The sequence below is a fragment of the Labrus bergylta genome, chromosome 14 (genome assembly GCF_963930695.1).
Source record: "Labrus bergylta chromosome 14, fLabBer1.1, whole genome shotgun sequence".
NCBI lineage: Eukaryota > Metazoa > Chordata > Actinopteri > Labriformes > Labridae > Labrus > Labrus bergylta.
Genome location: NC_089208.1, coordinates 25882369 through 25897641, shown reverse-complemented (window position 1 = coordinate 25897641; position 15273 = coordinate 25882369). Strand labels below are relative to the sequence as shown.

The following is a 15273-nucleotide window of genomic DNA, read 5'->3' as shown; positions in this document are numbered from 1 at the left end:
CCTGACCCACCCCCCTCGAGTGACTTAACTAAACACATTTGGCTCAGCGTCCGTGTCTCTGCTCCAAAGCCATCCCTTCCAGTCTTGGAAGGCAGGGGTTTGAACTAGCACCCCACTGGCTCTGCTTCCCAACGTGCCCCACTGCTCCCGATCCCTGGCGGATTGCAGCAACAGATTGCCATGTTTACTCTACCACATGACGCCATTTAAACCTGTTACTGTGATCTCAGACACTAGGACGGAATTAATTATTGACTAATGACAGCAAACGTGGCTGCGAGGGCCATGAAAGGGATCTTCCTCTTCCCAGTTGGGTTTTTACTCCGGTTCAAGAACGAGCAGAAAGTTACGCAGTGGGTTTTGGCTTGTCCGTCAACAACAGGTCCTTGAATGTTTGGGATTGTGCGGTCATTCAAATTAAAGTCTCCGTGTGGGGCTACGATATCAGATGTTCCGCGATAGAAAACGTGGGCTGAAAAGCTTTTTCGACACTCATGTCAGACATGCATGATCTTTATTTTTCCACCAAGGTCATTTTATTCTGATTCGTTGTGTGGAAAGCAGAGATCTGACTGGGATAAAGCATAAAAATCTAAAGACGGGAGAAAGGTTTAGTGATGGAAAACAGTGGTTACAAGATATCTTTGTAAAGGATTATGTCCTATTGTCTGAAAAATGAGCAGCACCTGACGTATTTACTATCATTATAGTGCTTCCAGGTAAATATTGGTACAGTTCAGCAATATGGGTTTTCTCAATGGTTAATTAATCCAAATTAAAAGTGATTCTCAGTGAGAGTCATGTCATTGTTCATATATATTTGTCAGAGCCATTGCACGCCAAACAAGCATTGTGTCTGCATGGAACATGAGGGGCATATTAATGCAATAAGGAGAGGAGCAAACATCTGGGCTGTGAAATCCCTTAATGTCACAGTGCCATGTTCATTCACATCTGAGTCTAATGAGTGCATTACTGAGGCAACAGGTTGGTCTCAGTGCAGGGCGGTCCACCTCCATCCATCCATCCATACATCCATCCATCCGTCCAATTTTCCTCCACCACCAAACATGCCGGTCAAGCCCCCCCTGCATCGATACCCTCCAAGGACCACAAGATGCAGCAACACAGTGACAGAACATCTGCATCGTTCTCCACTTGTACTAGAAATCCACAAAGATGGACAGTGCTCTTTTTTACATCCCTGTCCGCTGTAGTGACGTCACCTTTTGAGGCAGCTGAAAAGAAATCGAACATGACGTCATTGCATCGATATCAGCATGCAGAGGAGAGCACTACGATTGCACCTGTACGGAGTGTTTACCATTACGTCATCGATACAATATTTGGCATTCAGTGGGGATCCACAGCTGCACCACATTTATAAATACCATATTTTAGTTATTTGATAGTATGCAGGTCCAAGCTCAATATGTGGTTGATTGCTTCTTACTCGATTAGTGCACTCAATGTAATTTACTTGGGCTGATACTTTACCTACTTCTGGACTTATTATAAATTAGCATTGTAGAAAAGGGGACATTTCCAACTCAATGAGGAAACATGTTCGGCTGCAAATTGTTCAAACTGATGTGCTGTCAATCACTTCTTGTTACAAGCCTCTGTAAGCCACAGAAGCCCCTTCCAAAATGGAGGAGATTTAGACTGCCTTGGCAGTGTGGTATCAAACAAATCTGCAGGATTGGTTCCCATATGTTCCCCTCACGGCTGTTCATTAAGAGGGATCAATCTGAAGGAGTGATCATGAACTGCATGTGTTTGCATAAAGTCCTGTGTGTTACTTTTCTTTCCCTGGAAATAAAGGCAGTGTCTTCTTCCAACATGACGGCTGGACCAGCCTTGGTATTCAGTCAGGGGTTTGCTAAAACTCCTTGAAAACAGTTAAAATTAGACCTCTGGAAACTGGAAAGGAGGTCATCATTTACTCTGCGAGAAATCTGGGACAGGACACAGAACATGTCACCAATCTCTGATAAAATGTGAATGCACTTGGAATTAGAAAGAAAGCAACAAAAAGACAAAAACCAAAGGAAATGGGCGCATTCACCACACGACCTTATGTAACTACCTTTCCCCATATATGTCACAGTAACGCATGTATCCCCATTGTGAATTTTTTGCTTGCTCAGGCTATAGGGGGGTGGGGCTCAAGTCTGGTGTATATGATTATGTTGCAGAGCTACTTTACGAGATGTGACCCTTTTCCCACTTTGTGTGTCTCTTCCCCAGAGGAGGGCGAGTACTTCTTGAAGGTGCTGATCCCCAGCTATGCAGCCGGCTCTATAATTGGCAAGGGCGGCCAGACCATCGTACAACTGCAGAAAGAGACGGGTGCCACCATTAAGCTGTCCAAATCCAAAGACTTCTACCCAGGTAAGAATGGACACTTGGTAATTAAAATCGATGCCCATAAAGGCTTATATATATATCTATATATACTGTACATCTATGAGAGGAGTCATATGACTCATAGCGCAGACTGAAGATGGATTCTTGGGTGAAGAGTGCAACTGATACGTTGTCTTCATTTAGCTTTCCTATGAGTTATTGCATCATAAACACTCTGATCTTGATTATCCTTTTGTCCTTGGGTGACTAACATGCATGTGGATGTTACAGACGTAGCATTCAAGGCTGCAGGAAATATCAGCTTCATTTAAGAAGGGATGTGTACTTGAGTATTGAATTCATTTGTACGTCAGCAGTTGTTGAATGAATAGAGCATTGGTATGAATTCATTGAGTCATCAAATGTCTTATTTTTTCGGTCATACGCATGAAATAGAAGATATATACGTACCAATATACCACATTTTTTCTTCCCAGTACAGATTTTGAGTCCTAGACTCAAGCATTTGCTGATACAGAGTCCTCCACTGACACCAGTGCGCCCAGGAGTTAGACCTAATGTTGGAGAACACACTTGTGCTAGAAGCGTACTGCTATTGTCTGTGATCTTCCCATCATGATTCACCAGACAACAGGTCGTTTATGGGGCTCAAGAATAATGCTATCTGTGCGTTGCATTGACTGACAAACTCCTCCCTACCAGGAACCTTATTTAAGGCTATATTCAAGACCAATACTGGTATTGGTATCATAACTACTATATACTGTAAGAGTGATAACTGGAAGTATTTCACAGTGTAAATGAAATGAGATGTGCAGTTAAAGCTATGTAGCATTAAACAGTGCGTATGAAAGAACTACTACCAGCATGTTATACCATTTTTGCGTACAAGCCCAAGGAGGAGAAAAACAGACCTTAGGCTATTTTTCTTCATCTAATTTTATAGCTTGGTTAGCACTTAGCACACCCTCTTTACGCTTATAGACCAAAGAAGATTAGCCACCATGAAACTACAATAGTGATGCAAGATATGCTGATGTTAAGATTTTCGGAACTAGGTGGTTTGGGGCTGGCCGATGGCGTTTGTTGGGCCAGGAAACAGGCTACAATTGTGGTAATAAAAAACTACAAGTGTGGAAAGACGTGTGAGGAAATAGAGGGCTGACATGTGAAGTCCAGATAAGGTAGCTAACTGTCATGACAAGAGCTCTTACTGCGGAGTCAAAAGTAATCATCACTTGCTATTTTTGTTTTGTGAGACCTTGTGTATTCTTTTATAATTTACTGTGAAGTGATGTTACAACCTTCATACCACGTCTGTCCTTTTCTTTTGCATGGATCTGCCGTTTTACCCCCCACCCCCCGCCTGCTCCCAAATGCGAGCAAAAAAATTCAGTGCCGCAGAGGAAACATTGCGTAGTACCTAAAGGGTATGTTTAATTGTGCTGGAGTCCCTCTAAAAAAAGGCAACAGGAGGAGGATGCTGGTGCAGCTCGCTGACCCTTATCACATGGAGGTGAAAGTCGAACCATCCTCTCCTCTAAACGCAAAAGCCGGAGTCGTAGAGGAGTCTCTGTGTTTGTCCTTCATGCCTCAGAGGAGGCTTCAACCTGCTGAAAAATAACAGGTGCTGAGCGTCTCGCTGCTTATTAGCTCCAGATGTTCTCTGTGACAACTGAAGCAAAAATCCCTGTGTAGTAGTAGTATTCCTTTTTACTGTACATAGAATAACGTCTTTAGATAGAAAACAGGTAGTAGTTCACATGGCCTCTGGGATATGGATAGCACAGAATATGTATATGAGAAATATTATAGGTGGGTTCACAGTCAGGTCTCTAGCTGCCTTAAACAACTCAAAGAAATAACTCTGATGCTCTACTCAAATTACTTCACAGTATGGGCTGAACCAAATGTCACAAAATTAGACGATTAAGTTGTCAGCCCTCAAAAATGAACATGTGATGATGCGCAGCAGCAGAAGAAGAAAACTGATGCTTTCAGGTTTAAGTGTGCGACTTCTTTGGTATCAGTCCGTAGCCTGTCGGTACTTTAATTACTTTAAGACTAGAAGTAATGCTAAGTTAAATCCTGGTTGTATATATTTTTTTTAAATATTTTTAGTGCTTATTTACTTTGCATTTAATATGATATTGTGTTTATTTGCTAATATTGTGTGTTTGGATAACCTGCTGCTGTAGCGCCACAATTTCCCAGTTTGGGATCAATAAAGTAATTCTATTCTATTCTATTCTTTTCTATTTTATTTTAAATAATAAAAATATTGCTAAAAAAATACAAGTCACGCAAACAATCTTGCTATAAGGATAATTACAGCATTCCTCAAAGTGGCAGTAAGCAACATATTCAAGAGGAATGCGGCTGACCGTTGTCACAGCAACCTGTCTGCAACCCAAACATTCTCTTCACACAGTGGCTGTGATTGGCTAGTTACACAAGCTAACCCTGATTGGTTGTTTCATTCAGACCTGATGAGAAAAAAAAAAGGAAATACAAAAGAGGGCTCACAGACACAGATCAGACAGTTTCAAGCAGTGGTTCCCAAACTTTTTTGGCTCGTGACCCCACTTAGAATTCACAAAACGCTGGCCATCCCAGACATCCAAAAAACATACAGCTGTTTGCTCGAATTGATTTATTTTCATCATGTTATAGTTTTTCTACTGTGTTGCTAGTGAACATTAATTTTAGAGCACATTTAGGCTTTTCTGTTTTCTGTGTGTTTTATTGTGGACAGAGGAAGAAAGGCTGGGATGACATTTCTGCACAATGGATGACAGACAGACAGAGACTCTGCAGGTTTCTTGTTTTGGCTTTGGCCCACAGTAGCATGTGTTCAAAATATTTTAATATATACGATATAATTTTTATTGATTTATAAATAAAAAATTCAGGCGACCCCGTTTAAATTCCATGTGACCACGAGGTTGGGAAAGCCTGGTTTAAAGGAACATTTCAATATATTTTTGTCAGTGGCATGCAATGATCCAAAAGTGAAAACATTCTGCACACTGCAGCTTTAAGCGACCACCAATATTAACACACAGAGAAACATTGTCCCCCGGATTTATTTCTCCATCATATTGCTGTGGCCTCTGATTAGGGCGAATTGATATGGACTGAAAATAAAATCTAAGATCTTTTTTAAACGACTCTAAATCCCCTGATTTTTATTTGATGGAGCTAACTTGCCTTTCACCACTTGTGTTGTGAAACTGGCAGTACCACACAAATCTCCCACTCGGCTGCATGCATGACTCTGATTTAGATACTGGAATAAATAAGTCGTGCAGTGTTTTTAAGTTGCCACAGACTTATGAGCATTTAAACAGTGCACAGTGGTTTATGAGAGGTCGGGTGCTGACAAACTGAACCCCCTCTCTGATAACTCAGGAGCCTTTTCTGGGGACAAACTCTTAAGTGAGCCCTACTGCATGCTGCCATTTTGCCATACTTACACGTGTAAAGAAGAACTCTCACATTGTCTATACTAGAGTTCATCATTATTACCCTAGTAAAAATAAAATAACTGTATTTCCAGTTTTGAATTCCCTCCCTTACCATAAACTTGAATTAATTGATGAAATTTAGATCTTCCCCAGCTCTTTCTTGACTTCTGCAATTTCAGCTGAAAAAGAGTCTTTGGATCTATTTAAGGCACAGCAGCAGAGTTCACCAGCGTCTTATGCACAGCATGGTTTGAATTTGACCTGTTCTGCTGGGAGTTACTTGTGATATATTGCACTGACTGAACCGTGGCAAAGAATTACAGAGCACTGGGGGGAGAGGAAAAAGAGGGATGTGCTTGCAAATATTTTTCCTGCCCTTTTTTTTTCTTCCACCATGTTTCTGTTAGGCCCGATGACATCACGTGTGTGAGATGTCTTCAAATCCTCCACACACAACTAGGTTTTTTGGGAATGAAATACAGCCACTTTAGGAATAAATGGGAGGAGTGATATGTGTTCTTATTTCTCTTTGTGAGTTGTGGATGTGTTCATGGGCCAGCACCTGCTCTGCCCATCCCCCCCCCCCCACTCATTATCGTGATGAGTGAGAAGAGGAGTTCAGGGAAAGGGTGCTGGCAGGGATTTGATTGGGCGGTTGTTCTGGCCCACACAAGTAAAATAAAACGGCTGCGCCTGCCACTGTACACTGCACAATAGCTAAGGAGTCAGAGGAGACTTCACTCGAGCTGTGTTCAGTTCAGGGAACTTTGTGAAGTTTGTAAGAGGGGCATGTTTCTGGTAATGGAGGATTCAAGCCTTTTTAAACCTTATTCCTATTTTTACTTATTTTGGGTCTAAATTACTTATTTATTCAGAAGATTTTGGAATTGCTGCAGGAGATTTCTTCAGCATGCAAGACCAAGTAATAATACAAGACCAAGTAATAATACAAGACAAAGCAGTAGTAGCTTCAATCTACTCCTGTGGGCCAAATGCAGCCTATAGTATGTGCTTCTTTTTGCAGCTGACAGGCTCAGATTATTATTGAAACTGTCTGACAACATTACAGATATTATCCCTGAAGTTAAATAATAAGATGACTTTTTTCACCAGACTCCATGAACAAAAACAGTGATTTTACATTGCAGAACATTGAGGTGGTCAGCTACCTTTGCCTCCGTTGTTTAATTTGTTATGTGTCATTATTGTAATTTGGTGGTGAAGAGTTACTTTGGATCCAGCACTGTATTTTTTTTAACACACTAATGGAGGCATTAGGAGACAATTAACTCCCATGTTCTGTGTGGGTAAAAATACTGTTTTTTGCCAATGGGGTCTGGTTGTACTGAAAACTCTGAAATACAGGATGTTCCTGGTTTAGTAATATGTCCTTACTGCTATGAAAAAAACATCAATAAAAGTGGGGATCCTTTCTGTGGTGTTGCTGTATTCCTATAATAACAATCTCAGCCTTTTAATTAAAAAAAGCACTTTCAGTGGACGTACTTTGATAAAGCGCATTTCCCCCACAGCATTAAATTACAGCCATCACTTCCTGTTTCCAGAAACTGGCTGAAGCAATGTACTTGAGAGTTTTTTTTTTTACATTTCATTAACTTACAACCCAAATTATACAAACAATTGGGTCCACATTTAAATATACAGAAAATGGTCTTTAATAGGAAATCTTGTCCTGAATTTTATAGGCCAGATATTTGACAAAATAGACTTATCAGCTAGACTATAGATAGCTTTAGCGTTAGCATTTTTCAATCAGCAGTTTAGGCTAATATAGCATGTTAATCCATTACACACAGTCCCTGCCCTCCTCTCCCTCCCCTGCAGCAGCCGCAAACCGCAGCACAATCGCACACTAGAGAATCCGAGGGACAGCAAGCGATGCAGCCATTTCATTCTGTAAGAAATCCTCCCTCCGATGTCTCAGTCTGAGACTCCCCTCCTTACATCTCACATCTGTCAGTGTAAGACATGAGGCCGTGGATTCAAAAGGTCTCGGATGAGGACTGCACAACTGGGCTGTGCTGTGGCGGCCTGAGATGGATGAGCGGAGATAGTGAAGGGTGTGGATGATGCATGATTGTATGTGAGCGTGGGGACAAGGGGGGGCAGGCCCAGAAATAGCCCGTTTCAATCTCTCTCTGTGGACATGACCCCTCTCCCAGCTGTACTCAAGCTGCTCAGACGCACGCCAACTTTCTTGTTCTCTCTGATTCAGTTCCTGGTAGTTGGGAGAGTTCAGTCCAAAGACGATGACCTCATACCTCTCTTAAAATCTTGTTTGCATGCTCTCCTCTTAACACATCAACACTGATAGTTTTTGTTTCTATTATCCAGTTTGAACCCATCTGAACTGTTGCAAGGCTGCATTACCCGAGCCCCCATAAACGCAGCACGCTTCTGCATTCACCCACACACGCACGCTCTCCTCCTCACACCTACTTACACACATCCGCATATTTAAGCAGCTGCAGAGAGAGAGCCGTGGGAGTTCATGATTTGAACACAAACTTAGAAACTAAACTTCAAACCCTTTTCTTGCAGCTGGCCCCCGGCCAACTTCATGTATTAAGTTTCTCTGTGCAGCACAAACACATAAAGCTGTTGTGATGTCATAGGAACAATGGGTGTATGTTTTCTATTATCTGATCATTAAAGTATCAATCACACCATCTGAGCTCATGGTGGAAAACAACGCTGTGAGGAGAACAAGGTGAGGTATTTCCTGCAAAAAGGAGCAGCCCGAGCTGCGACATAAAGACACTCTGTTGTTTTCCAGCCTGATCCAAACATGTAAAACATCTATTAAGCTTCAAATATGACAAAATAACTTATGACCAGGACTTAATCATGGGCAGGGTTTAAACTAATGGAGAGGGCAGCTTTTTCTTTCAAGAGATTTGTGTGTGTGTGTGTGTGTGTGTGTGTGTGTGTGTGTGTGTGTGTGTGTGTGTGTGTGTGTGTGTGTGTGTGTGTGTGTGTGTGTGTGTGTGTGTGTGTGTGTGTGTGTGTGTGTGTGTGTGTGTGTGTGTGTGTGTGTGTGTGTGTGTTCTAGTGTTCCTTTTTGAACAGTTGTTGTTACACTAATCCTGCTCTACACAGCAAAATATACTGAAGTGTCTAGAAAAGAGATTACCAACTCATAACAATATAGAAATCTCAATTCAAGACAATCAACATGTTAAATTTGCTCGCTGCATTAGCAGATATTTTCACCTTTTACAGACTTTATTTTTGCTTTTTAGATCTCAAAATAAGATATTAAACTGCACTTGTCGGTTAAATGAGGCTGATAATAACTCCAATGAGAAATTAGACAAATACACTTGCTAAGATTCGAGTCGTTGCAGGTTGTAGTATTTTGAAGGATGGTAATATGGTACTATAATGGATTTATGGATTTATAATGGATTTTTATGGATTTATAATGGATTTGTTTTTTGCAATATACAACATCCAAACAGCTATTGCAATTTTTTTTTATAATCAGAGGTTAATTGATGGTACGTCTTTGCACATGGATGTCATCCTAATGCAGAGTAGCACTCTATTGAAGGCCTATGCAAACAGCTGTTGATGTTATCAGGATGATCTGAGTTTTGGTCCTGATACTTCAAAGTATTCAGTAAACACCATCATGACAAACTGGAGGGTATTTATGGGCATTCATTAGAACTGGAGGGCCTAATGAAAATACACAGACGACTTACATTGTGGGGAATACATGATCTCAGGTATGGAGAGCTTGATTTCAGTGGAAACTCCCAAACTGGGACCCTTAAGAATACAAAATAGTTCATGCATTCATACATATTTTCTCATTGTAACTTTCAACACAGTGGACATTTTGGTTTCTTTTCAAAGGGTGCTTTATAAATGAAGAGTATCTCTGACAGCTAACCGTTAGCATTTCATCCAAAAGAGCTAGTAGTGTGTTAGCCATTGGCTAGCAGCAACAGCCTTGACAACGTATGGTTTATTGTTTACGTTGTGTTGAGTTAGGTAACGTTAATGGGAGAAAACATGATGTAAACACTAGAAACTAGCATCACTTTGTAAATATTGTAATTATGGTAAAAACTGGGACAAATGTTGTCTTATGTGTTTAAAACTGGGACATAACTGGGGCATGTATTTAGCTGTGATACCCAGCCTGAAACTGGGACAACCCTGAAAGGGGGTCGCCCGCTTACCGTAGCTTGACCGCAAACTAGGGACAAAAAAATAAAAATAAAATCAGCATGTCTGCTTCTAAATTTTGACCATCCTTTATTAAATCTGTCTCTTACACGTCACCAAACATTAAAGAAGTAGAACACTGGATTCTGAAATACTTATTTGAACACAGAAATGAGCATGCCGGCTAACAAGTCTCCTTCAGCAATACAATAGCAATTTTCACTGACAGACCTTATGAAATCAGAGCCTGCGGAAGTTAAAGATTGAAGTGCATTAGAGGCAGCTATGAGGATTTAATAGGTTGAAGTAAAGATGTGTTTTGATATCAGACATTTTCTTTGCAGGCCTTTTAGCAGATGTCAGTTGAGTTTTGTTGGTAGGCTACATACTAAATCACATTTCTGTTAACATGAAATATAACGTTCAGTCACCACTTTAAAAAACTTTGACTCTGGTACCTTAAAGTCAAGGTCACATTTATAAAGTTCATCATTTGAATGGTTTCTTTAATTGTCTACATGAGTAGCCGTTTCTTTTGAAAGTAAAGCTCCTTCATTCATGCTGTACATGACGTCATGCCGCATGGTGTCTGTCAATCAACACTGAACTCCAAAATAAATCCATTACAATCTGTCGACATTTGTCACAGAGAACATTTGTTTTCAGGATCACATTCAGCTGTCTTCTTTTCATAGTGACTGTCAAACCTCCGTTTGATTTATCATTTAATGTGTCTTTCTGATTCACATGTGCCTGATTTAATCGTCTGTTTTTGTTGTTTAAGTTTTGATCATGCAGAGGTCTGGAAAGTTCATTTAATCAGAAGTCAGAAAATGTCATGAAAAGATGAAAACTAATTATGAAATAATCTTATAGAAATGTCAGTGTTCATTTAATGATATTTCTTATACAGCTCCAAATTTGTCCAAATTTCACACAGAATTTGAATTTGTTGAACTATGCTCTCTATGTACAAAAGTACAACATTAAATATCAACAATAAAACACAGAATTAACAAAGACTAATTTGTACAATAGGGCAGTTAAAACTCAAATTATAATCCCATCACTATGCTGTTGCTCTGTTGACATGACCCTTCATTACACTCATAGGAATTTATTTAAAATCTTTTATTTAACCTTGATAATGTGATAATGTCACATTTAATCTTGCTGTAAATCAAACCAGAGCCTTTCAGCACATGACTGGTATCTCCAGTGATTTAGAAATTGACCTCACTTGTCTGTTTTATTTTCTTTGTTCTTTAATTTACCGACATAATCCCCGGATGAGATGTCAAGGCTGCGACTAACATCTGCTTCCTTATGTTATTTTTAATAATATACTGCATAATCATTTTTTGACTGTGTTAAACAATCAAAAAACATTCCTTATCGCATGCTGCCATGCATGTCATCCATCTCATTGTCTTTAAATGACATGGCGAGCCCTGTGTAATAAAGTTGTTATCCTTGAAGCAGGCGGCCGGGGTTCGAGTCCGACCTGTGGCTCGTTTCCTGCATGTCATCATTCCCCACTCTCTCTCTCTCTCCCTGGTTTCTGACTCTATCCTCTGTTTTATCAAATAAAGGCATAAAAGCCCAAAAATAAATCAAAGAAGAAAAAGAAAGACTCCACTCCTCTGATGGATTTGACCTCTCTCGCTCTGTGCTTTGTATTAATGTGATAAGCCTCCTGAATCTGCCACTAAAATTTCCCCTAAAACTTGACACATTATTTCCACTGCAGCCTTCTTACTTCTCATTTAGAAAAAAGAACAACTTCAACACGAGAGCAAAAAATATTGTTAAAAAGACTCCAAGTTTACAGAAATGGAGATTTGCACTGCACTAGAGACGACCTCTGCAGCTATCAGAATGTACCAGAGGAGAGCAGGTATATTTCTGTAGTGTGTTTAATGACACCAAGAGTGTATAAATCCTCTGCTAAAAATAATGAGTGCAAGGCTCTCTCTTTGAGTAAACATGTCATTACCAGTAACTGTATTAGCCTGTTTGGGGAAACAATCAAAACTACAAAATAAACATTAAAATATATATGATTTAGGGGCGCTGGTGGTGCAGTGGTTAGAGTGCGTGCCCCATGTATGGAGGCTGTAGTCCTCCAAACGGGCAGCCCAGGTTCAAATCCGACCTGTGGCCTGTGGCTCCTTTCCCGCACGTCATTCCCACTCTCTCTCTCTCTCTCCCTGATTTCCGATTCTATCCACTGTCCTATCTCTCCATTAAAAGCCCAAAAATAAATCTTTAAAAATATATAATTTAAGTAATTACCAAAAATAATACATTGTTATGTAAAAAAACAAACAACATGGTTGTATTTGTTCACTGTAAGACAGGAGACATCCAGCTACTGAAATTCAGAGAGAACATTTTCTAGATTTAAAGAAAATCAAAGTCTCAATCTTTTTAAATGAGGAGCATCTCTGTGGGACATTTATAATAGTTTTTGAAGAGACAAATGGACTTTGAGATGGGGGTGTTTTATAGAATTAATGAGTGATGGACCAATGTGTTGTTGATTTTTCATAATTTCATAAGAAGCGTTGACTTATATATTATTAAAAATACAGTGTATGGCCGGCCCAATCCTTAAACAACCGTGAAATGAAAGAGTTAGGGCAAAGATTTTCTATTTTGTCGAACAATTGCAAACTTAAGATTCTTTCTTTTTAGGTTGTGCAACGCAAAGATCTGAGAACAACACACACATCACTCTGAAACACTGCAGTCTTTTATTATTTGTTGAAAAGGTCCAACAGTTTGTGTTTCTGCCTAATGACAACTTTACTTCAACAATCTCTCCTTGTCATACGACGTGTAATGAACAAACTTATCTCTAATGAAACTTTTCATTTCAATACAAGAAAAAACTCCATAAATGATGTCTGCATTTTCTCTCTTTTTTTCAAGGATTGCAACAGTGTTTGTTGGGAGCTGGTTGGGCTGTGATGTAATGTCAAAGTTGTCCAGAAAGGCTGTTTCTGATTTGCTGGATGTTAATGGCTTGCTACAGAAATCCCCACATTAGTATTTAGTGTTTATGTTTCTACAAAAAGCTGCCATATGGCAACAACGTGACCACGTGGATTTATCCAACGATACCTTGCTGCTCAGTTGGGCGTGGGAATAGTTTCAAAATGTGCTGACGTGATGATAATAATTGACGGTGACAGTTTATGGGTGGCGTGCTCTGCATAAATCAGACTAAAGTTTGTGCTTGGGGAAAAAAAAAAAAGTCAACAAAACAGTGTAAAGTGTTCAAACTTTCTTGCCTCAGGATCGAGAAGACAGAAGACCTGAGAGTCTGTGGTGTTCTGGGGGGAGCTGAAGGCTGGGAAGTGTCGCTCTCTGGGGCTCTGACACATTTCTCTCTCTCCTCCTGCCAACAAGAGGATGAGATAACTTTTTTAATGCAAACCCAAAAGCAGTACAAGGTTTTTTTATTATGAAATTTTTCACCCTCAGACAAGGCTGGAGCTGATGCAATTTAGGAAGTGAGAGGGTGGAGAACAAAAGTGTAACATTCAGACGGTTTCATGTCCCCTTAATGACGTCCCATCAGATGTGTCTCCAGTGAAAACACACCTGGAAGCAGAGCCGTCGCTCCTCTATGACGAGATGAAGGAGTGTTCAGTTAAAGTTTGAATGTTTGACTCGTGAAAAACAAAAAAAAAAACAACGATCCCTAAAGGCAGACTGTCGGTTAAGGACTGTTGTGTCACTCAAGATGGTTCGGGGTAGAGCAGACTAAAGGGATTGCTCAATCCCCAAAATATTCCAGTAAGCCACACTTTGGGGAAATCTCTGTGTTCCCAGTTAACATCCAGTGCAAGTATGTTTTGCACATTTTTATTTTTATTTTACTTTTTTAAAATATGGTTGTATGATGCCCAAGGTAACAGTGATTGTGGTGAATTGGTAACTTCGATACTAAAGCAAAGGTTCCAGGTAATTGCAGCCATGCAGGTGTGATTTGAAGCATACATGTTCCCGACTGTGTTGGCTTGTCTTTGTGTTGTTTTTGAGTTTGTTGTCTTAGTTGATTTAGTGGCACATTGAGAAGAATCATTGGAGTCCTTATGTCACAGACTTTAAATAAATGGAGTGAGTTGTCCAGATTGAAAAGAACATTAATCACTGGTTTTATTGCTCTGATCAGAAACTAGTCCCAACTGACCCCTCAGTGATTTCTTGACATAATGTTTTTGTAGTCACTACACATTTATTCCAACTGGAGCTGACCAATATACTGGTTGGCTGATCTTATCATGGTGACGTAGGTCTGTCACAGATTATATTATATCGATTTCATTGTTTATGTTTTTCAGATATGCAATATGAACACTCTCAGCGATGTCTGCAGCAAATGTAGCAAAGCATTAAAGTGAATAGGATGGTGAACCCTGCTAGAATTGGTGGATGATGTAGAATTACTTTTTTCGACATGTTTTGTCCAAGAAAGTCTTAAGAGCAGCTTTACAGAGTCTGAAAAGCTGTATTTTTATTCACTTCAAAATAGTAACTATATCAACCACCATGTTGGTAATATGTGATTGTTTCCCCTCTGTTTAACCTTTGGATAGGACAGCTGAAGAGAGACAGGAATTGGGAGTAGAGAGTGGGGGATGACATGCAGTAAAGGTTGGATTCAAACCCACAGTTGCTGCGACGAGGACTCTTGTGAGAGAAAATTCTTCCAAAAATATGAGAATTTCTAGTTCTCTGAAGATGTACAAACATGTTATGAGTCAAAAACCTTTTTTACTACATGCAGCACCAATAGGAATGCAAATTCTTCAAATGCAGTAAGAATATGAAACAGTAGGAAGCCAGCAGGTGATAGGATATCAAAAGGACAGTCAGGAAGTCGTTGATTAAAAGACAGGATGTTTCAAACCTCTGCTCTCAGCTACTCCTGTTACAAAGATTAGTTTTGTCAAAATGCCCTTACACTCCAGCCTCTGTACATGGAGCAGGCATCATAACCACTAGGCTATCCAGCTCCCCATATTTGTTTATTTATATCCTGGCTGCATGTGCAAGAGCAGTTTATAGTATACAAGTGAACAGTCTTTAGAAAGTGCCCCTTCAGTTCCTTTATTATTTCTAACAATTGAAAAGTGTGATTCATGCTTTTATCCCTTCTGTGGATTGTAATGCTGTGTTTAGATGCTGGAGTTAAAACATGATATCAACATTCACCAAACCACTAGAG

General features: G+C 39.9%; 1 protein-coding gene across 2 annotated transcripts in view; it reads left to right on the top strand.

The window, feature by feature from the left end:
* nova1 (NOVA alternative splicing regulator 1) overlaps positions 1–15273 on the top strand; it is a 39252-nt gene that overhangs the window by 10385 nt on the left and 13594 nt on the right. For both annotated transcript variants that reach the window (XM_020629282.3, XM_065962753.1), the window contains exon 2: positions 2251–2394. In XM_020629282.3, the coding sequence (XP_020484938.1) occupies positions 2251–2394 (144 nt within the window). The remainder of the gene's footprint in view (positions 1–2250; positions 2395–15273) is intronic.